The sequence below is a fragment of the Spodoptera frugiperda genome, chromosome 24 (genome assembly GCF_023101765.2).
Source record: "Spodoptera frugiperda isolate SF20-4 chromosome 24, AGI-APGP_CSIRO_Sfru_2.0, whole genome shotgun sequence".
NCBI classification, from domain to species: Eukaryota; Metazoa; Arthropoda; class Insecta; order Lepidoptera; family Noctuidae; genus Spodoptera; species Spodoptera frugiperda.
Window position 1 is genome coordinate 413633 of NC_064235.1, and position 24231 is coordinate 437863.

A 24231-nucleotide genomic window follows, 5' to 3' on the forward strand; every position below is an offset into this window, starting at 1 on the left:
TCTATTTAATTCACGAGAGTCTCGATTCGACTCCCGGGCCGGGAAAAATATTAAGGTAAGTGTCCACAGACTCGCATCGTACGCAACGTACGCATTCGTATGACGTCAAAAGTACGCATCGTATGTAGGTATTGCTGATGACGTCATACGGCGTATGATGCGGTTCTGTGGACGCTTACTTTTATACTTTGGAAGTTCACCTTTACTGGGCTTTTTTCGGTTTTTCGAAAATTCCCAGTAGTAGCACGGAGTCTGGAATTGTGCCCAGTATATGGCAATAGGCTCACCCCTATTACATGGGACTTATAACACAAATGGTGAAAAGTGGGTGTACATTGTATAGCGGCATTACGTGCCGTAATGTGCACCTCTGCCTACCCCTTAATCATTACTCAAAAATCACTCTATTCCTGGTGAAAATTCCATCAAAATCCGTTCGTTACTTTTCGAGTTTGCTGCGAACAGATTAACAAAACGACGTTCTAAGTATACCTTAACATGTTAAAGAAACTGGATAAAATAAATAATTGGCACATTTTGGGGGGACATTTTAGAATTTTTTGTATACGAAACGAATATTTTTGACTATTAATTTTACTTTAGGGGGTTACCGTGAACGCTCAAAGTATTGTAAAAAATAAATAGTTATTCAAAATACCCCCTATATTAGACGAAACTGCCATTTTATAATATAGAGAAAAGACTAAATTTGACTAAAGATATGATAAACAAGTAATACATTTAAAAAGATATATGTTAAACGGTTTCAATGAGCTGTATTCTACCAAGCAAGTCCTTCCGTTAGATATCCATAATGGAGGTAGTTGTGGAAACAATTACATTATATTGTATGGCCATCGAGATTAACGAGTGTGTACCAAATATCAGATCGATCTGTTGTCAGGAAGGGGTGACATTACAATTACTAAAGACCTAAATAAATAATAGGGATGATGACGGGGTATGAAAATTAAACATCTATTTAGTCCGTCAGTTAGGTAATGAAACAATATTAGACACGTATTTTTTTATTTTGTCATATAAAATAACAATACTTAGATAAAACGAATCAAATGTGTCAGTGGGAGCAAATACGTCATTTCTACGTATAAAACGTACCTAGAAGTGACGTCACGCGATATTTCAAATCGATATATCTTCGAAAGTATTTGTTTCCGTAAGAAAATAAAAAATACGTGTGTAATGTTTCTTCCTGTACATAAGAGAGGCTTTGACATAATCTCCTCTCTTGATGAAAGCTTCAGGTTTATCAGAGACTGCTAATAAATACATAGTCACTCGGGTATGCCACACCCACGGCAATAGTAGGGGTGGTGACAATAACAAACATGAAGAATATGGTATAGTTTTATCTACTGGTATTTTAAAGAAGTTTCGAGTCACCGAAATGATCTCCGGAGTTAATTTTTATAATTATTGTTATAATTAATGAGAAAAATGATAAAAATTAATGTGGGAACAATGAAACAGTTGTTTCTTTTATATATATATAATTATGTAATAATACGTTTTGTAAATATTTCATTATGTATAAGTCTATCTGTATGTACGAAGTCTTAGGTATAAAATTATAATTATAAATTGCAAATTTCACATGGGTAGTAATGTTTGTTCGGTTACTGCTTAGCCCCTATGTAACATAGCGTGATGTTGTTATTTAAAATGTTCCTGAAATATTCAGCTGTATAATAAAACAAGAATTTTTGAAAAATATTCATTAGTTTAAGAGAAATCCAATTTTTTGTTTTTTAAAATGGATTTTTTATGTTGATATTCTCCTAATATTGTTTAAAAAGTTAGAATATTAACTTCCTATGCTAAGTTGGGTAAAGTATTATTGCTATTTTCATTTTGGTAATTCTCAGAAGTAACTTGCTCAATAATATCAGTCTCTAGCGTATTTTGATCCAACGCTGCGGACTACCTAGCGGGTTTACCGGGGCTCCGGCTCGACAAGCAGGAGTAGGAACGGGGTGGTGTTTAGTCAGTAAGAGTCTGACACTCCCTCTCGCATCGCCCAAGGCGGGAGAAGTCATTGGACGATTTCCCCCCCCTTAAAAATGACTTGATACTAGTCTAGGTACCTCGTCAAATAGTTACGTGAATTAAAACTATATATTGTTTTTATTAATACGTGATTTTATATTCATTTTCTTTTAGGCAGGATGCCATTTTTATTTATTTTGACTTTGGGTATACTACACCCGCGGTAAGAAGCTCAAAACGTTTTATTTTTCGACTTAAAAGAATATATCGCACACCTAGTAATATATTGGCACATTTACGGTTTTCATAGTTTACCTGACTTGTTTAGTTTTTACTTTACTGACCAATGAACCGTTGTTTTACGTGCGTGAGGGGGGAAACTACAATAATGGTATAATGACACTTACGACCTCTCTCGATGAATATGGAAATAAATAGATTAATATGCACTTTTAAACACTAATATATTACTAGGTGAGCGATATTTGGTTTTGTTGTGACAAAACCAGTATAAATTGGTCTTCGAATGTATGGAAAACTCATTCAAAGCGAGACAATGATATACTGGTTTCTATTTTATCAAAATATGTCAAGCAGTTTTCAAGATGACATAACATTACTACCCATATTATATTCACTGTAAAATAATTGTGTTCTAACTATTAGCTGAATTTCTAGTTTATAATTGTTCAACGTCTCACTTACTTCAGGATTTGAGGTTTGGAAACGGATGGGTGGGCGAAAAGTGTTTGAATAGTTAAGTCTACTTGTCCTGATGTAATTTTGATGTGATATGAAACAACTTTTGAATTGATACCTCATTGAAATTGGGGTAGGCAGAGGTGGTTGTTAAAATGTATATGTATCTAAGAATTTTTTTGTTTAGAGAGTTCATGATAATATGTTCAGTCGTTTTCGAGTTATACTAAGATGGTGTAACTTTACAACTTTGTGTAACTCGGGTATCGAACCGGTGATATTCGAGAGTTGTTTCGCTCTATACGGTTCCCGACTAGGTTAATATATGTCTTCGCAATTTGTAAATATAATGTTAATGATTGCAATATTTGTGCGCGAAACGTACAAAAATAAAATTATTAAAATTTTCACAATGTCATTTTATTGCAACTTCTGTGTTGTGGGTGTGTCACACCCGGTACAATCACATCACATACACCAACAGCCTAGCCTGACATGTTCTGAAAATAAAATACCCTAAAATAAAATATTAAAAAAATCAGCAGTCAATAAGTGTCCACTGCTGACCAAAGCCTCTCACACGGAGAAGGTTTGAGCATTAATCACCACGCTTGCTCAATGCGGGTTTGCGATTTCAAACTTATAATTAGAAATTATAAGCCCAGGTTTCCTCACGATGTTTTCCTTCACCGTTTGTCAGTGGTGTCTAAATAATCTTAGAAAGTACATACCTACACACGCACGCTCCGCGCGCAACCTAAGCGCCGTACGTATCTTTTTATATTCTGTTCTCTTTTAAATACAGGATTTTGCCACCAATGTTGTTTTTTCTTCTTCCTTTTTATTAGTCATAGCTACTCCCGCGCGGTTTTACGCGCTCTGCTCGGCTTCTATAGGTCATAATGTGATGTTTTATAGCCTATAGTGTTCCTCGATAGATGCACGATACAACACAAAAAATATTATTCGAATCGAATCAGTAGTTCCAGAGATTCTTGACTCTTCCAGAGCTTTATATAATAGTATAGATATAATAGATAATGATGCAGCAATAATATTAAAAGCACTAGTGTCTTTGAAAGTAAGTGTTAAGCCAGTAAATAGAACTAGAGAATTGTCTTGCATGAGTTGCGCTAAAGAAGCAAACCATTGCCGTGACTGCGTGTGGAGCATGCGATCAGCTCGGTAATGGCTCACGAGCTGCACATTCGCCAGATGTGGACGCACCCTAAGGGTAGCTCGCCGCCCGTCCAGAACCAGACCCTAGTGTACAGTGCGTCGAGTTTCGCATATACCTCAAAGAGCCATCAGATCCAAAAAATTAAAGAAATAAAAACGGTGTGGGTCGTCTATCCGGTAGGTACATAGTGCAGCGGTAAACGGCAGCTACCTGGATGTTCCTATTCAATCCATAATCCTTTGTTACAATAATGTGCCCGAAAATGTACGCAAATTGGTATATGCTATGAATCAACTTTTACAAATTATTACAAAATCTTTGCATGGGTTTTTATTTAATAAATCGCCATGGTCGCGCAGTCGAATAGACACCACCCGAAACTCCAGAGGACTTATAACATTCATTTAATTCGGGAATTTGAAGCCTTTATATAGAATAATTAATATCAGTAAAATGAAAAGCAGAAAGATTTTAAAATTACTTTATTTTAATTTAAAACTTAATATTAAAATTACACAGTAATGTTAATATTATACACTTCAATATAATCTTACGACATTGGATACAGTTCTATTTATTTTTCAAAAGAGGGGTAGACAGAGGTACATTTATTAAATGATTTTTTACAACTTTATTTAATGCAATCATAGTAAAAAAAATACATTTTTATATATGAACTGTCATGAAACATTAAATGTAAGTAATATTCATCATCAGTCATAATTATGAGCTCCGTTATAGTTCGAAACCAGTCGAGCGTCCTCGAAAATTTTACAAAACCCATTAAAGTATTAATTTTTGTTTGTTTTGTTACTCAATCACGTCAAAACGGCTGAAGGGATCGGTATGAAATTTGGAACAGGGGTAGATTATGGTCTGGAATAACACATAGGCCAGGGGCTACTTATATGTACTCGCGGACTTTTGAAAGTTTCTCGCAAGACCTTTTATACAAAATATTTATGTGTACATACTTTAGTACCAAAAATTTTGAAGTTTTTCTTAATTTCTGGTCGCGATCGGAATGCTCTCGGGATCGACCGGTCGACATCGAGGACATAGGCTATGTTTTATCCCACGAGAAGGCGGGTGAAGCCGCTGGCAGACACTAGTATTATATAATTGTATAGTAGTTATCTACGCGAGGTCCGGCGCCCACAATTTGAACGTGCGGTCGTATGAGCTGGTCGCTATGTATTTGTTGTCGTAAGATATGTCTGCGCTCATCACCTGTAACAGAAAAACATATAATATTACTTAATTATGATATAAATGTCTGTATCGTTGGCAGAGCGGTTGTAAGTACGACTACCGGACAAGGGGTCTCGGGTTCGCTTTCCGGGTTGGACGAAGTATAGCTGGGCTTTCACGTCGGTTTTTCGAAAATTTCTCAGTGGTAGCACGGAGTCTGGAATTGTGTAAAAGTATATGGCAATTTTAGGCTCACCCCCTATTACATAGGATTTATAACACAAATGGTGAAAAGTGTGTGGCACATTGTATAGCGGCATTACGTGTCGTAATGTGCACCTCTGTCTAAATTTTAGGGATTAAAAGGCGCGCCGTGTATAAAAAAAATATGATATAAATCAACTAGATTAGCCGACTACATAGGAGATATTATAGTGCACAAGTGTGGAGGCTTAAACCTTCAACATTATCAACCCGTAGCAGTAGCAGGTAGGTAGTATGTAGCACCCACGTGAAGAGTAGCGGTGATAAAAATATTTTTACACTGCCATACTATACAATCTTCACCAGTGTCTCATGTGTACGAGATTTTTTGAAAACAACTGTAATGTTATTCAATGCTACAATGTACTTGCTCTGAGCGCCTTTACTTCATTCTTTTTTCTTATCTGTCTACTGTTTCTTGTTCAACTATAATTCTACAAACTTGTAATTGGCATTCTTTCAATATTTCTCAACTATCTGTATCCTAGCTGTAAGCTTTCCGAAGAAAATAAAGTAATATAAAATAATATGTTGCCAAAGCATTATATACCTTATTGTCATGTCCGGAGAGTGTACGCAGCGGGTGCCAAGCGGGGTTGGACCAGAGTTTGGCAGTCTTGTCGTAGGACGAGGTTAGAAGGAAGTGGCCGTGGCTCTTCTGGTATCGCACGTCTGAAAGAAGAAATATAAATATCTTTACTAATAACAAGAATATTAAGGTCTGTTTGTCTACCATTTACGTAGCAATGGAGCGATATTTGGTACGATACATGTAAAGTGTTCTAAAATTTGTGTTTGAAGGTTACAATAGTGAACAAATTTCGTACCTCTGACCAGTTAATTCAAAGTCAAAATTATTTATTTCAAATAGACCAGGAAGGCACTTTTGAACGTCAAAGCAAATATTACAATATAGAAAAAGTAAAATGTCAGTCTGTCGGTCAGTCCTCTAGTTGCTCTATTTGCTCGTTCCAAAGTGTAGATTCCTATGGAGAAGAACGAGCAAGAAACTCCATAGGTTTACTCTTTTTCAATCAGATTCACAATACAACCAACCCAGCATTGCCAACATTTGAATAGTAATAGAGCAACTATAGAATTCTGCTTACCACTCAACAGATGTGTGTGTGAAGGTATAGTGTACAGGGCTGATCGTCTTCTCAAATCCCAGATTTTTGTCTGAAAATAACAAAAATATATAATCACTACATAGTATAAAACTAAGTCGCTTTCTCTTTCCCTATGACAGCTTAAATCTTTAAACCTACACAACAGATTTCGATGCGGTTTTTTAATAGATAGAGTGATTCGGCAAGCTAAAAATATGTGTTTGTATACCTGATGGTCAGCGGCGGCGGTGGCGAGTTGGTGTCCGGCGGGGGCCCAGTCGGTGCCCAGCACGGGCCCCAGGTGGCCCTCCAGGAACATGACGCAGCGCCCCGTGCGCAGGTCCCACACGCGACCGAACGCGTCCATGCCGCTGGGGGGAGGTAAGGGTGACCGTTAAGAAAAAAGAAAAAAAGAAAGAAAGAAAAAATGTTTATTTTGCACCGGGCACGATGCACCAAAAAAGAAAATAGATACAAAACAAAACGTTAGTAGTAATCTTCTTTTTTTTTTCTTTTTTTTTATAAAAAACGTTGCCCCACATTAGGATTTTCTCCTGTGTCGTGGGTGCGTTTACAAACATACAATTTCATATGCACATGACACCCAGACCCGAAACAACAATATGTGGATCACACAAAGAATTGCTCCGTGCGGGAATCGAACCCGCTACACGTTACGCGGCAGCCAGTTACCCAGCCACCGCACCAACCGTGCAGTCAAATCATGCAGACATCGATGAGAAAAAAACCAGTCATTGTTTCTTTGAGGTTTCTGGGGGAAGGTAGAGAGGACGTTAGTAACATGGGTGAGGAAAATACTTATGATGTAGATTTTGGCTGAAAGAGAACTACGTTTAATAGTATGTATTATATTCAGGGTGCTTTTCCACCTGAGATGTGCTATGCTATGTTGTTGAGGATGCGCCTGCTTCTACCAATCATATACAGGGAGAAAGAGAGAGCGGGCGGGAAGAGAGAGATATGAGGTGACGGGGATTTGAGAGGGAGGGGGAAATAAGGGGGAATAGGGTAGGCGCGGTGACAGGGGAAGGGGGAGAAAGTGAGAGAGGGGGGATTGAAGGAGATAGAGAGATAGAGAGAGATAGAGAGAGAGAGAGAGAGAGAGAGAGAGAGAGAGAGAGAGAGAGAGAGAGAGAGAGAGAGAGAGAGAAAAGGGGAAAAAGAGGTAGATAGGGGGGAGGCGAATTAAAGAGAGGGGGAAGGGAAAAAAATTATGGTAAAAAATAAAGTGTCCTATTTACTAATATTATTTTAAATAATTACCCGGTAACAGCGAGCGAGCCGTCTCCCTGGAACGCGATGCTGTACACCGGCTTGGCGTGCCCTTCCTGGTGCAGCACTTCAGTCGCTGAAACCATTACAATTTCATTTATTTAATTACAAATTCACATATACAACGTTACAGTTTACGCCATAACGTTTTACGTTATATAACCGATCTTGTTTAGCAAATGAATAATTAGATTTAGATTATAGCCATGATCGTCCCACTGCAGGGCAAAGGCCTTAACTTCCTTCCACTCATCTCTGTATAAAAGAATAATTAAAACTAATACAATGCTCAACAAAAGACATACAATTAAATAACAAAAAGAAGTACCTAAATGGTAATTGAACATAAACACAAACATATCTTTACAAAATACATAATATTAATTTTTATTACCTAACCAGCGAGATGTTCCATAGTTGGAACATATTATTGTATAAACTGTATAAAATTACCGTATAAAACATATTATTGTAGACCGCACTGTACACTATGGATGCATTAAAGTGATTTGATTTGATTTGAGACAGTCCACTGCTGGACTTTGAGCTTCCTCTACATAAGAGGGGATTGTCATCATCTCCGCTGGCAAGTGGGTTGTAGATCGCAGTATAAGAGTTTCAGGTTTATCAGGTCTATGTTAAATATGTAGTCTCCTTTGTCGGGTATGCCACACCCGCGGGAAGAGTAGGAGATGGCGATAAATTTTAATGTATTCTGCTCTAACAAGAACAGCAATATTAGAAGAGGTCGATAGTTCAGCAGTGGACTGTCACGGCATATTTAAAACATTGAGACAAAATTTCCATATCAACAAAATTTTGACATGTTTGTTACAAGAATAACCAGTAAACATAATAAAACCCCACCCTTTCCATCGAAAACCCTTTCCATTCTCTCACAAACCCATTCCTTTCCCTTTCAAACCCATTCCTTTCTTCATAAAACCCTTTCCTTTCTCTCACAAAAACCCCTTCCATTATTTAGTTAACTCACCGGTCTCCAGATCCCACAGTCGCCAGGAGTGGTCGAAGACGGTGGTGGCGAGGAACCGGCCCGACGGGTGGAACTCCAGCCGCGCCACCCGCGCCGGGCTGTGCCCGTCCAGGGAACATAGGGGGGACTCGCTGGGGGGACAGACAGACAGACAGACATTATAATATTATATCGAGATATGTTTCGAAGTAAATATTAAATAAAATATTTTGATTTTATTGTAACTTTCGTGAGACATACTAAATTAATTATTATGTTATCTATTACTAGTCGAGTTCCTCGTCAAAACAGTACGTGAGTAAGCCGATAACATAATAATTAAAATATTTTGTTTAAAATATTAATAAAATGTATTCGACTTTTTCTATGGAACACGCTATAAACGAGCAGACGTATCACCTGATGGCAAGCCCATGGACACTTAAAATACCAGAGGCGTTGCCGGCCTTTTGGGGGTTAGGATTTTAAGGGTTGTTGGGGAATCGGGGATTGGGAAGATTGGGAAGGGGGAATTGGGCTTCCGGTAACCTCACTCACACAACGCAAGCGTTGTTTCACGTCGGTTTTCAGCTCGGCCGTGGTATCACTCCGGTCGAGCCGGCCCAGCAGTGCCGAAGCATGGCTCTCCCGCACTTAAATAAGATTTTATTGCTAAACCATACCTCTTAAAATTCCACAGGTACACGGTCCCATCGTACGCACAGGTGGCCATGGTGCAGGCTTCGGAGACGCCCTCCGTCTCCTGCATGGCCACCGCAGGCTCTGCAGCCTCCGAGCCTGTCTCAGTGTCCATCGGAGTCTCAGCATCCGATGCTAGCTTCTCTTTCTCTTCTGCTAACTGGAAGTGAGAAGAACTTAATTATCTTCTTATATAGGTATAGCTAACGACCCGCCCAGCCCTAACCCCTGTCTTGAATTATTTGTGGAAGTCCAGAGAAGGTTTAAAAGCTGACAAAATATTATTCAGATGGTACGAAATTTGCTGGTATTATACACGGTGTAAAACGACCGCTCCTGAAAACAAATACAAAAATGATAACAAACAAAAATTGCATTGGTGATAATGATGGTGATAACCAGATATCGGAATCAGGTAGAGTTATGTACTTGCATCGAAATGTTGATATAAATGTGGACTTTCCCGGGATATCTAATGTACAATCCCGTGTGACCAACAATATTACAACTAAATAATAAATAATAAGAACGTCATAATGACATAACTACAAATATGGCAACATCGCGCGTATTGGTATTTTGCAGCTTTGGACATCCGATTTCATTAATGTAAGTTTGGCAAAGTCGTGCGTGTGATAGTGTAAATTGTGTAAAAGATAAATAATTTATTATTTAAAAAAAGACGGGATTTTTTCTTGCTCTTTAAAATGAATCTCGGGATTTAAGGCATATCTTATTCTTTCACTTTATGAAATCAGTGTAAGTAGATTGAATAACTCTACCTTATTCTAACCTCTAATGATAACAAATGGTATAACACAAAAAAAAATGCTATATTTTCAGTCTATAGGCAGTTGGGCACTTGCATCTCGCCCCCCCCTCTATAACCTAGCACCCGGCACTTACCTAGTTTTGCCTAAGGCACAATACGGGTGCCTATCTTGTAATCTTGACAATAACAGCAAACTGTTGATTAAGCCAAACATATCTTACAGTGTTGTGTTATCGGTTTAGATCGTTAACACGACACTGGGAGACAGATCTGCTTATTTCTTCTTCCACGCCGGGTGTAGCATACCCATAGATATCCAGAGCTGCAAGCAACCTAAGGGGTAGGGGGAGGGGTTTACCGGGGTCAGGTTTAAAGCAGGAGTAGGAACGGGGTGGTGTTTAGTCAGTAAGAGTCTGATACTCCCTCTCACCTCGCCCAAGGCAGGAAAAGTCATTGGATGATTTTTCCCCCTCAAAAACGAAAAACACAAAAATAAAAACAAAACAGAACAGCTTCCAATAATAATAAATACAGTCATCAGCTAATTTTATTAAGTGAGCTTTTCCACCAGAAACGTGCTATGCTACGTTGCTGTGGATGCGTTTGGCTTCCACCAATAATATTCATTGGTACACATAGCTTAGCACTGTGTGGAAACGGACTCAGGTAAGCTATGTTATTTATAGGGAAAGATGCGTGCAATGGATGGCATCCCTACTATCGATACATCGCATACTCGAGCTACACATCTTCCTCGCACAGCTACATAGCTTAGTATCAGTGGAAACGGTCACATAGTTTCACAGCTTAGCTATTACATCTTCATAGCACATCTATGGTGGAAAAGTTCTCTTAAAACCAATCTCAATGTCAATACAATTTCAATCGCAATAATGATTCAATGTCAAAACTATACAACCCCAATCGTAGCTGTTACAATAGCATTCAGAGTGCGGGTTCTCTTCCCAGTTGATTAAGACAAACATATCTTACAGTGTTGTGTTATCGGTTTAGATCGTTAACACGACACTGGGAGACAGATCTGCTTATTTCTTCTTCCACGCCGGGTGTAGCATACCCACAGATATCCAGAGCTGCAGACAACCTAGGGGATTCCGGGCTCCATTTTAAAGTAGGAGTAATTTATTTATTTATTTATTTTGCTTAACCAACAATTGTTTACACTAAACAGACTGACTGATGAGATACGTTCAATATTTGAGGACGTGATAGTATGCGAACATATATCATGAAATAAAATAACATAAAAATGAAATATTAAATAACTTCTTAGTAAACTTCCTACACAGTACACCGAGAGTCCAGTATTTATTTATTTAACTGCGGAATACTTGGACATAGCGCGCTATTAACACAGAATACATAGGTACCTACACTGTACAGCTGTTGCCTACCTACATCGAGACCTAGTCTAATTTCACTTATTTTTAGAGACATTTCGATAAAAAATTAAGCACTTACTTTTTTATATCAAGTTAACGAGAATCGAGTACCGAGTACTCTCCATAAGTATTGAGCCTATTTCACCAGTCAGTCTGCATACATTACAAAAGAAACATAAACAAGTGCAAAAACTAATTATAGGTTAACACTTAATGCAAAATTAAAAATAAACGGTACATCATGTAACAAATACAATAAGCAACATAGGAAATCAATTATTAAATAACACAACAGTCAACGAAAAAATAAAAAGTATCAGGATGTCGAATTATCTAAGACTACAAAAAAAAAAAAAATTACAATTGAATAATTCGACAAATTGAATTATGGAAAAATTAAAATCACTGACTGCCTCGTTGGCCGAGTGGTTGCAAGTGTGACTGCCGGGCAAGGGGTCTCGGGTTCCCTTCCCGCTAGTCGGCAAAGTATTACTGAGAAATTTTCGAAAAACCGAAAAAAGCCCAGTAATACTTTGCCTGACCCGGGAATCGAACCCGAGACCCCTTGTTCGGCAGTCGAGTTTACCGGGCTCCGGCTAGAAAAGCAAGTGTAGGAACGGGGTGCTTTTAGGCAGTAAGAGTCTGACACTCCCTCTCGCCTCGCCCAAGGCGGGAGGAGTCATTGGATGATTTTCCCCCTCAAAAAAAAAAAGCATGGCTAGAAACTAGTCGAGTTCCTCGTCAAAACATTACGTGAGTAAGCCGATAACATAATAATTAATTTAGTACGTCTCACGAAAGTTATTATAAGATGGATGAACTTACTTTTCTCTGAAAATGGTCCGGCATGGCGGCAGTGGGGTGGAAGGCTGCACCACTGACGTTGCACTTGTGTCCCTTCAGCACCTGCAGCGCCGTGCACTCCGGGACCGACCACACCTTGGATAGACCAGACCTGGAGTGGAAGGAGTCAGTCTTAATGTGGGAGAGCCATGCTTCGGCACTGCTGGGCCGGCTCGACCGGAGTGATACCACGGCCGAGCAGAAAACCGACGTGAAACAACTTGCGTTGTGTTTCGTTGTGTGAGTGAGGTTACCGGAGGCCCAATTACCCTATTTTCCAATCTTTCCCGATTCCCCAACAACCCTTTTTTTAAGGGGGAAAATTATCCAATGTCTTCTCCCGCCCTGAGTGAGATGAGAAAGAGTGTCAGACTCTTACTGACTAAAAACCACCCCGTTTCTACTCCTGCTTTTCGAGCCGGAGCCCCGGTAACCCCGCTAGGTAGTCCGCAGCTCCGGATCAGGCATCAGTCCTACTGGGCCCCATCTGTGGTGGTCTGATGGTTTTCCCAACATCCCTTAAATTCCGGCAACGCACTTATAGTAACGCCTCTAGTGTTGCAAATGTCCATGGGCGACGGCGATTGCTTACCACCAGGTGATACGTCTGCTCGTTTACCGGCTAATACAATAAAAACAGACGCGGTACGCTAGTAATATTATATAGTACACAACGTCACGCCTTTTATCCTTGAAGGGGTAGGCAGAGGTGCACGTTACACCGCTATACAATATACACACATGTTTCACCATTTGTGTTATAACTTATAAGTCCCATGTAATAGGGGGTGAGCCTATTGCCATATACTGGACACAATTCCAGACTCCGTGCTACTACTGAGAAATTTAAAGCCCAGTAAATACTTTCCGAACCCGAGACACCTTGTCCGGCAGTCGCACTTGCGACCACTTAACTAACGAAGCAGTCAATACTATTATTATTAACAGTGCCGGCGTTAGGGGGGGGGCGTGATGGGGGGCGTGATGGGGGGGGGGCGGGATGGGGCGATGGCCCAGGGCGACAAATTCTGGGGGCGCCGATGCCTCCGCCGATGGAATCCGCAAAAAACGAACACTTGATATTGCTTACCTCAAGTGGGCGCCACAATATTTTCGCCCGGTGTATCACTGGCCCTTACGCCGGCACTGATTATTAAGGATGATTTATAATATGGATGGATGTGACAGTGACTCACCAGCTAGCTGTGATCAGCATCTTACTATCGCTACTGAACCGGCAGAAGCTTATAGGTCGCGTGTCGCCTATCTGAAACGTAATATAAACATCTATCATCATCATATAATCATCTATCTAACACGAGGATTTGCTCTGTGTCGTGGGTGCGTTTACACAACTCTTTGTGTGATCCGAAACAACAATTTGTGGATCACACAAAGAGTTGCTCCGTGCGGGAATCGAACCCGCGACACATTTGTGCAGTCACTATTTATGTAGACTAATCAAAAGACAAAAAAGTAAAAAATATTTATTTCAAATAGACCTAGAAGGCACTTTTGAACGTCAAAGCAAATATTACAATAATCAATCTTATATGACAAAATAAAAACATACGTGCCTAATATTGTACCATTACCTAACTGACGGACTAAATAGATTTTTAATTTTCATACCCCGTCATCATCCCTGTTGTCGTTATTATAGGTCTGGTAGATCTTAATCGACACCAGCGCCTCTAGCGGCGCGAAAAATCCTCGTTTTATTTAAGGGCGTTCGCTTTATATGAGCTTAACGAGAACACTAAACGTATTGTTAGGGGGTAGACAGAGGTGTACATATACAATGTAACACCCACTTTTCACATCAGTCCCATCTTTTCATCATCCCTATTATAAATGACTAGCTACTTCTGCGCGGTTTCACCCGCTGTACTCGGCTCTTATTGATCGTAGCGTGATGTTTTATAGCCTATCTTATTAATGCACTGTGAAACACAAAAAGTACTATTCAAATCGGACCAGTAGTTCCCGAGATTGGCGTGTTCAAACAAACAAACAAACTCTTCAGCTTTATAATATTAGTATAGATGATAATAACAATAGGGGTAGATGATTAGTTTATATTTCAATGTCCGTCTTGTAGATTTTAAAACACGCGTAGTGCGGTCCATGTCTCATTAGACACTGAACCGATGGTTAGCGTCTTGTTGTACGATGTCGTATCCGATGCAATTTTTGCGTTGCGACATCGCATCGCATTGCGACACGCAGTGTTGTGGTTTCGCTCATTCCCATCTTTTCATCATCCCTATTAGGGGCCATTCATAAATTACGTCACACGAATTTCATGATTTTTGACCCCCTCCCCCGTCCTTGTCACAATTGGTCACATTTGTGAGTCCCTAGTGTGACGTCACATTTTATAATTTTACATCTAGATTTTTTTGAGTTTTTAGATAATAGTTTCAAGTTCGTGTTTTAACAGTTAGATTATAATAATTGAAATGTGACGTCACGAAATTTAAGACCCCCGCCCCCTTGTCACATAAAGTCACACTTCGTCGACCCCCTCCCCCCCTTAAGGTGTGACGTAATTAATGGATGGCCCCTTATTAATGATAGGTGGCTCGCTCACCTGACTGCAATATATGGAGACGGCAGCAGCCTTCCGCTGCGACTCCTGTTTGGCTGCAGCTCTGACGCTGCCTGATAGCTTCAGGTCTTCGCGAGCTTGGCATAATCTGCAAAGGCAAAGTCAAATTATTTGAGTGTTGTCATATCAATATTACATTTATTTTACGTGCGTGCAACGTCACGCCTTTTATCCCCGAAGGGGTAGACAGAGGTGCACATTACGGCACGTAATGCCGCTATACAATGTACACCCACTTTTCACTATTTATAAGTCTCATGTAATAGAGGGTGAGCCTATTGCCCTCTACTACGCACATGGATCTCACAACTGTTTACAGTAGAAAGCTGATGAGTGATGAAGTGTATTTGGGTTTTTACAGGATGTTTTTGATGATGGATATTTTTTTTTTCGACAAATTTTACGAGATACACCGGATTTGCTATAATCTCCAGGCTTTGCAGATTAGATTGGAGATAGCGCTCGGTATAAGGTCAAATATATATTTTGAAAAGTTCAGGTTAACATCAGTCTAGGGTATGTGACACCCACGTGAAGATCGACGTTGGTCAAAATTAATTCTAGAATAATTGGAATGTATAAACAATTTATAATCCTCACCTAAGTTTCGCCTTAGGTAGCGAGTACCTAGCGATCCATAGCCTAGCCTCCCTGAGCTCCGGCGGTCCCTCATGGTACCAGGTTCCCTCCCGTCCTCTGTCCCTCTCTATACGAGCCTCCTCCTCTTCTAGCTTCTTGTGGATCGCGTCTTCTCCTAGACTGTTAAGTAAAAAAGTCGTATCACATACCGTATGGAGAAACCTCTTATGACTTAATTTAAACCACATATTTGTTATCATCTTGGCTGACGATATACGAACAATGAGCGAAATAGGCCCAGTAGGTAAGCCAGAAAATGCATTATTCTCTTTGAGCTAATTTGAACACTCTTTACAAATACGGCATTATAACAGCCGCGCCGCATGTCCGTAACATTCCTAGACAACCTACAACATTACAGCTCTTCTGTGGTCAAGGAACATGGAGCTGTTTATACAGAATTTAATACTTGATTAATTTAATTATTTATTTTGTTTGAAAATTTTATTTTTTTTAATTTTCTGTTTGCGTTGAAATATTTAGTTGTATTAGTACCTATGCTTCTGTGGACGAGTACTATTTTTTAAGGGGTAAAATTATCCAGTGCCTTCTCTCGCCTTAAGAGAGGCGAGGGAGTAGCGAGACTTACTGACTAAAAACCACTCCGTTCCTACTCCTGCTTTTTCGAGCCGGAGCCCCGTTAACCAACTAGGTAGTCCGCAGCTCCGGATCAGGTATCAGCCCTACTAGGCCCCATCTACGGCGGTCTGATGGGTCTTCGAGGCGCGCGACGAGTACTACTTGTAGTTTAATTTAAGTCATATGAGTGATCTCCAAACTGTATCAACTATCTATAGTTACAAGCTCTGATGCGGACTATCTAGCTAGTTTACTGGAGCTCCGGCTCGACAAGTAGGAGTAGGAACGTGGTGGTGTTTAGTCAGTAAGAGTCTGACACTCCCTCTCGCCTCGCCTAAGGCGGGAGAAGTCATTGGATGATTCTCGCCCCCTTAAAAAAACATAAAAAATAAATAAAATACTCACTAGCTGAGCAGATCTCGCAGACGCACGCGTCTCTCTGCCGGCCCCTCGCCGAACAAGCACACTGGCTCGCCCAGCTGACGGAGACTGCGGCGCACCTGGACACATAGGGACACATAAATACATATAGATGAAGGAACAATGTATCAATACGGGGGACCTTAACTAACATGTTCCATGCACCCGCCTGTTATGTTCTCTGCACCACCCAAGGGTCAGACAGGTAGAAAATGCCAACGGCATTATGTCCGCCCATGTACCTACTTGTGCATAAAGCTTTTTAAATAAATAAATAAAAGACCAAGTCAACATTGTTTATTTCAGATAGACCAGGAAGGCACTTTTGAATGTCATATCACACATCAGTAAAAATATAGAAATGCCTGGTCTGTCTGTCGGTCAGTCCTCTAGTTGTTCTATTTGCTCGTTCCAAAGTGTAGATTCATAGGTTACTCTTTTCCGATCAGGCTCACAATACCAAATGCTACGTTGCTGTGGATGCGTTTGGCTTCCACCAATCATATTCATTGGTACACATAGTTTAGCACTGGTGGAAACGGACTCGGCTAAGCTATGTTTTTTTATATGTAAAGATGCGTACTATGGATGCGTGCTATAGATGTGTGCTATGGATGGCTTCCATATCCGGAGCTGCGGACTACCCAGCGGGTTTACCGGGTTCGAAAAGCAGGAGTAGGAACAGGGTGGTTCGCTTCGCCCAAGGAAGGAAAAGTCATTGGATGATTATAACACCATTAAAAAAAAATGATGGCTTCTCTACTATCGATACATCGCAATCGAGCTGCACGTCTTCGTCGCACAGTTACATAGCTTAGTATCAGTGGAAACGGTCACATAGTTTCACATCTTAGCTAATACACTTTCGTAAACATAGACAAAGTTAATACGGTACTGCATAAAAAAAACCGAATTGCGTAAAAAGAAACAATTTTATTTTTCTTTCTCCTGAAAACCCGCCCCTAAAACGACCCACTAACCAGCATAGCTACAAAAACACATCCCTGGTGGAAAACCACCTATTTTCTATGGGGGAAAAACATCCAATCACTTCTCCCGCCCTGAACGAGACGAGAGGGAGTGTCAGCCTGTTACTGACTGAAAACCACCACATTCCTACTCTTGCTCTTCAAGTCGGAGTCCCGGTAAACCCGCTAGGTAGTCCGCAGCTCCGGATCAGGCATCAGCCCTACTGGGCCCCATCTGTGGTGGTCTGATGGCTTTTTGAGGCGCGCGCGGAGTGGAAAACCATCCTAGCTAAACACGTGGGGACTAACCTATTTGTACGTATAGTCTTCGGCACGTAACTTGGCAATTTTTTTTTAAATAATAAGAAAGTTCCGCCAATCGCACAGGGATTGATCCTCACAAGCATCGTGCGCAGACGCGGCGACGTTGCGCTGACTATTGAACGTCCGCGTATTTTTAGTTAATAAGGTAATTTTCTTGAAAAAAATTATAATAAAATCTTGCCAACTTATCTGCCAACCTTTATACGAAGTTGTTGGTAGAAGCTAGTTGACTACAAAATGTGAACAAGGCGTGGTTTTGTAACAGGCCGCCATCTTGTTTGCGACTCCACGTGCGCCGAAGTACATTGAAAATCGATTAGACGTTGCAACATTACACCACGGCCCAGCATTAATTTGCGTTATAGTTGTGTGAGGCCAAATTACCCCCTTTCCAAACCCCGATTCGCCAACAACCCTTAAATTCCTAAACCCCCAAAAGATGCAGAATACAAAACCAGAGTGAAACAACGCTTTCGTTGTGTGAGTGAGGTTACCGGAGGTCCAATTCCCCTTTCCCAACCTTCCCAATCCCCGATTCCCCAACAACCCTTAAATTCCTAACCTCCAAAATGCCGGCAACGCCCTTGTAATGCCTCTGGTGTTTCAAGTGTCCATGGGCGGCGGCGATTGCTTACCATCAGGTGATACGTCTGCTCGTTTACCGGCAAGTTCCATAAAAAAAAGTAATACAATAATATCGCTTACCAAGACAAAGGTATTGACGGTCTGATGAGACTCGACCAAAGAGGCCGATTAAGCACTCGACACGCATTTTATAGCAATCTAAATTTTCTTCTACCTCCTTAAAACTAATAATATTAGAGAACTAGCTGTTGCCCCTGGCTCCGCTTGCGTGTTTGTCGCTTTTCGCTTAACCATTACATTTGACTGCACGGTTGGCGCGGTAACGGGCCAACGTGTAGCAGGTTTGATTCCCGCACGGACCATGTTTTTGTGTGATTCACAAATTATTGTTTCGGGTCTGGGTGTCATGTGTATGTGAACTTGTATGTTTGTTAACGCACCCACGACACAGGAGGAAATCCTAGTGTGGGGCAACGTTTTTTTTAAAAACAATATCGAAATTAAAATAATAACATACAGAAAAGAGTAGATCAATTTATTTACAAAACAACTGTGAAAATCGCGTTCAAATCCGTTGAGTAGTTTCGAAGTTATAACGTACCAGACAGAAAGACAGAAACAAAAATTGCAAAAATTGATTTTTTTTTTTTGGTTTCTGTAACTCTTCTTTAGTAGCCTCCTATCAGTTTTTTGGAAAAATATTTAAGTCTTTGACTGCCGATAGAAAACTGTTGAAGGCAAATCCTCCGCTAACGTCGGTCACCGGTGACCACCACGGCGTTCAATGTGTTAATGTACCGACAGACATTCGATTTTTACTGTCTTATTATATGTATTGAAATTGATTTGAGCATGCAAGTGGTACATTGAAATATATTACAAGATAAGTGGGTATCACAAAAAATTATTACAACACTAAGGTCCTTAATACACATTCCAAATTGGTTGTACCAAATCCAATACTTTTTTCGAAACGTCAAAAACAATATTTTCTATGGACTTGTATGTAATACTCTATTATAACGTCATAAGCTTTTGACGTCAAATAGCAGACTTATTTCTAGAAATGTAGCTAGAAAAAAAGAAAATTAAGTAGTTCATCATATTTATAAATGAGTGTGATTATTTTTAAATATTTTATTGTATTGAAACTATGTAACAATTATGTTACTTTCCATCGTTAAAATTGGAGCAGTTGGGTCTGACCAAATTGGACCGTGTATTAAGGGCTTTATTAATGGAATTTTCCAATATACACTTTGACTATACAAATGCATTCTCTCACATCTTTATTTGATTGTCTGGACTTTAAAAGAGACTATAACATCTGAGTTTGTTTCGGCATTTCTTCTCAGAGTAGTCCGCTAGTAAATGCCGGCCTCATCTAGTTATTCAAGAGACTGGCGTGTAAAAGAGTTACATTGTAACCTATTTGCAAAAATAAATATCATTTATCATGTTCATAATCATGTCATGTTCGGTAACCTCACTTACACAACGAAATGCAATGCAAGCGTTGTTCGTTAGTAGTAGATAGTTGGTGTTTTGTAAATTTTTAGTAAAACTTTTCCCTTGGACTAGTAAGTCAATAACTACACACACCGGCAAAATTAGGGGAACACAAAAAAAAGGTCTTTTTTTTCTGGAACTCGTAAGTGATTTGTTAAGTGGTTCATTTATTTATGATATTACCCTTGTACAACACAATATTTTGAGATATTTTGACATTTGTCAACAATCTAACAGAAATTATACGCTCTCAAGTGTTTGTTGAATGTTAGCGCTTTTAAGTGCTTTTGATAAGGATTTTGTTGGAGTCATCAATAGTGGCCCTAGCTTATTTTGTTGTTGTTGTTCGAAGAGTTAACATTGTATTGCATACAAAATGAGTGATTTGCCAGCTACTGAAGTCGCTAGAGCTGTGACAATGATCGACGAAGGTCACACATACCGTTCAGTGAGTCGAACGTTGGGTGTATCAGTATCTGTGATCCACCGTTGTGTCAAACGATACAGACAGACAGGATCTTACGTACGAAGGCGGGGACAAGGCAGAAAGCGTGCAACCAATGCCGTAGATGAACGTTTCATAAGGGTGCAAACGTTGAGAAACCGTCAAACAGCTGTGCAGACCCGAAACCTTTTAGAAGAAGTGCGTAATGTGCGTGTTAGTGAACGAACAGTGAGAAGAAGGTTAAACGAATGTGGTTTAAAGTCGTACGTGCCAGCAAAAGCGCCTAAACTTGAGGCAAGTCACCGAGTCGCAAGATTAGCGTTCGCTCGTCAGCACTAAGATTGGTCCGATGAATGGGGTCGTGTTTTATTCTCTGACGAAAGCAGATTTTGTGTAAATTTCATCGACGGGAGGGAAAGGATGTGGAGGTATCGAGGAGAACGGTACCATCAAGCCAATTTTACCGAAACGGTGTCATATGGAGGAGGGTCCGTTATGGTGTGGGGTGGCATTACTTTAACAGCCCGCACAGCATTGGTCATCATTGAAGGCGGTTCTCTGACTGCACACAGGTACATTACCGAGATCCTGGAACCCCATGTAATGCCTTTTGCCCCATTTATAGGGCCAGATTTTGTGTTTATGCACGATAACGCACGGCCGCACACTGCTCGCGTGGTTCGCGATTACCTAAATGACATTGGAATTACCCAAATGGACTGGCCAGCACGATCCCCGGACATGAACCCGATAGAGCATGTCTGGGACATGATTGGACGGAAAGTACGGGAGAGGATTCCACCTCCTAGGGATGTGGAGGAATTGAAATTGGCGTTAATTGAAGAGTGGGCCAATTTGCCCCAGGAAATGATAGAGAGTGTCATAAGAAGCATGGGCAGACGTATTCAAGCCCTAATAAGAGCCCGCGGTGGCAATACGAGGTATTAAATCAGTATATTAATAAAAAATTTCATGATAATTAAAATTAAAAAAATACCCAATTAATTCTAAAAGTCTTGCATTTCAATTTTTTTTGTAATTATCCATAAATAAATAATGTTTAACCCTAGTTTCTATTGTGTCATATTTATTTTGAATATCCTAGCCTAAATGAATCGAAAAAACATTAATAAAAAGCTAATAATAAAAAAATCACCGTCTTTTTTTTGTGTTCCCCTAATTTTGCCGGTGTGTGTAGTTAAACCGATGACCATGATAATTTACCATCAGGAAAGAAAAAATGTGTGATACTTAGGTATACCTAAACCTCAAGACAACCTTTTATTCAACTATTCAGCCTTTACGGTGATGCAAACTAAATGTGTATACAAAATTTCAGCTGAATTCGTTGAAGATATCTGCTTCGAAATTTTGTTGCAAAATTCCACTACACATATATACATTCACAGCCTATAAGTGTCCACTGCTGACCAAAGGCCTCTTCTCACACAGAGAACGTTTGAGCATTAATTACCACGCTTGCTCAATGCGGGTTTACGATTCAAACTTATAATTAAAAATTATAAGCCCAGGTTTCCTCACGACGTTTTCCTTCACCGTTTGTCAGTGGTGTCTAAATAATCTAAGAAAGTACATAACTATAACTTGGAAAAAGTCACATTGGTACGTGCCGTTGGTAGCTTTCAAAACTGCACCCTCATGTATGAGAAGCGAGCGTCTTAAGCCTTTGGGCAACCACTATGTTTTGCAAGTTAACATGTTAACTGCCACATAGGTCACCGGTGACCTACGTTAGTGGAGGATTTGCCTTCAACAGCTTTCTGATGGTAGTTAAAGGCTTAAATAAAAGCTGATGTATCCATGCTTACCTCGTCATCATCGGTGGATACATTGAGCTGCCGAGCCTTGCGTCTCCTCTCAAACTCCTCCAGCAAAGCCTTCTTGTCGCGAGACATCTCCTCTTCCAGCTCCATGTATTCTGCAGGTGTAGGAGAAGGAGATGACAGATTATTAACATTGACTGTGTATGTGAACTTGTATGTTTGTAAACGCACCCACGACACAGGAGAAAATCCTAATGTGGGGCAACGTCTAAAAAAAAAAAAAAAACTATAGCATTCTTACGAGACCTGTGTCTTTTTGACATAAATAAATAAATAAGTGTGGGAGAGCCATGCTTCGGTATGAATGGGCTGTGACTGGAGTGATACCAAGGCCGAGCAGAAAGCTGGAGTTAACTTAGCTTGCGTTGTGTGAGTGAGGTTACCAGAGGCCTAATTAGCCCCTTCTCAATCCCTGATTCCTAACCCCAAAAGGCGGGCAATGCACTTGTAGTGTTTTAAGTGTCCGTGGGCGGCGGCGATTGCTTACCAACAGGTGATCCGTCTGCAAGTTTACCGGCTTATATCATAAAAATAAAAATCAATCAATTAAATCCTTACAAGCTTCTGCCAAAGGCTTCACTTGACTTCCCATAGGATAAACAATATCCTATGTGTAATTCCAGACCTTAATCTACCCCTGTTCTAAAGAATGATGCTAGAGTTTCTATGAAATTTGGTCCCCCCTTCCAATAATTATGTGTGTTCCCCCTTCCAATTATCATTGGATAGGTAATTTTGAGCTGAATATAAGCGCCATTACTATAGCGCCAAGTTCCAAATCTTAGTCCGTTCAGAGTTATTCTTTATTAAACATGGTAGTTTTATCAGTAGCCAAGTAATGCTATTTTTACGTTATAATTACATTTGTGCTTTATACACGTAGTGTAGATACTAGGAAACTTAGGGGTCATGGCCCTATAGTAACGTTTATTCAGCTCAGAATTACCTATCCATTCATGTAACACACATAGCTATTGGAAGGTGGGACCAAGATTTGCATCCTCCTTTCATCCTGATACAATCAGCCGTTTTGATGTGATTGCGAAACAAACAAACACAACAAACAAAATAGAAATGGCAGGGTATGACAATTAAACATACATTAAACAGCGAGCCCCCTAGACAATATGTATTTAAACATATTTTATGCATAGAAACATTTAAATTTTGAGCAAAATGGGGTAAATATGGTAACTGAATCACACAACCTGGATAGAAAAAGTTAATTTGAGATGCCTTAAGTGCCATCAAACATCCATACTATCAGAACACTAACTTGTTTACCAGAAACCAACAAGAAATGAAAAGTCTTACCGCTTGAAACTTGTATGTCTCCCAAATCCTTTCCACCGATGTCCTCGGCCCCTTCCTTGGCTGCAGCAGCCAGGGCGGCCAGCCTGGCCTTCTCCTGCTCCTCCAGAGACCCATAATGCACCTGTTTAGGCTTCTTTATCAACACAACATCATCGTCATCAGACATTTTGAGGTTATGTTTATTTTCCGCCTTTTATACAACTGCTTTGCCTTTTGGATTGTTTTAGTAATTAATGCACTCAGAATTAAGTACTTTTATTAAGATAACTTTAGGAAATATCAATAAATTGTGGAATTAAATAACGGCGGTATTGGTATACACGTTTGACAGCTCCACAATAAACAGAATCTGCGTTACTCTTGACGCAGAAAAATAACGCAAATCAATTTAAATGATTGATGCCGTACCCTAATATTATGCGGACAAACTTATCTTATTTAAGTTATTATGGTATAATTTTTACTTTTATAAACATAAACATGGTCGTATCCCTACTGGAATAATTTTGAATTTATTTTTGAGATTCGGAAATTGCGTGTAAAGAAGCGTTGTGCACAGA

At 39.9% G+C, this 24231-nt stretch overlaps 1 protein-coding gene and 1 pseudogene across 1 annotated transcript; one reads left to right on the forward strand and one right to left on the reverse strand.

Annotated features, from left to right (window-relative positions):
- Positions 1-24231, forward strand: part of LOC126912223 (uncharacterized) — a 148324-nt pseudogene that overhangs the window by 26810 nt on the left and 97283 nt on the right.
- Positions 4948-24011, reverse strand: LOC118278859 (U4/U6 small nuclear ribonucleoprotein Prp4). The gene is made up of 14 exons (XM_050703606.1): positions 23672-24011; positions 22343-22452; positions 16668-16762; positions 15645-15803; positions 15027-15132; positions 13630-13700; positions 12416-12545; positions 9400-9575; positions 8738-8868; positions 7735-7819; positions 6680-6821; positions 6451-6520; positions 5892-6013; positions 4948-5116 (listed from the first exon to the last, which is right to left on the reverse strand). Exons 1-14 carry the CDS (start codon positions 23835-23837, stop codon positions 5024-5026), a joined length of 1656 nt encoding a protein of 551 aa, XP_050559563.1. The 5' UTR covers positions 23838-24011; the 3' UTR covers positions 4948-5023.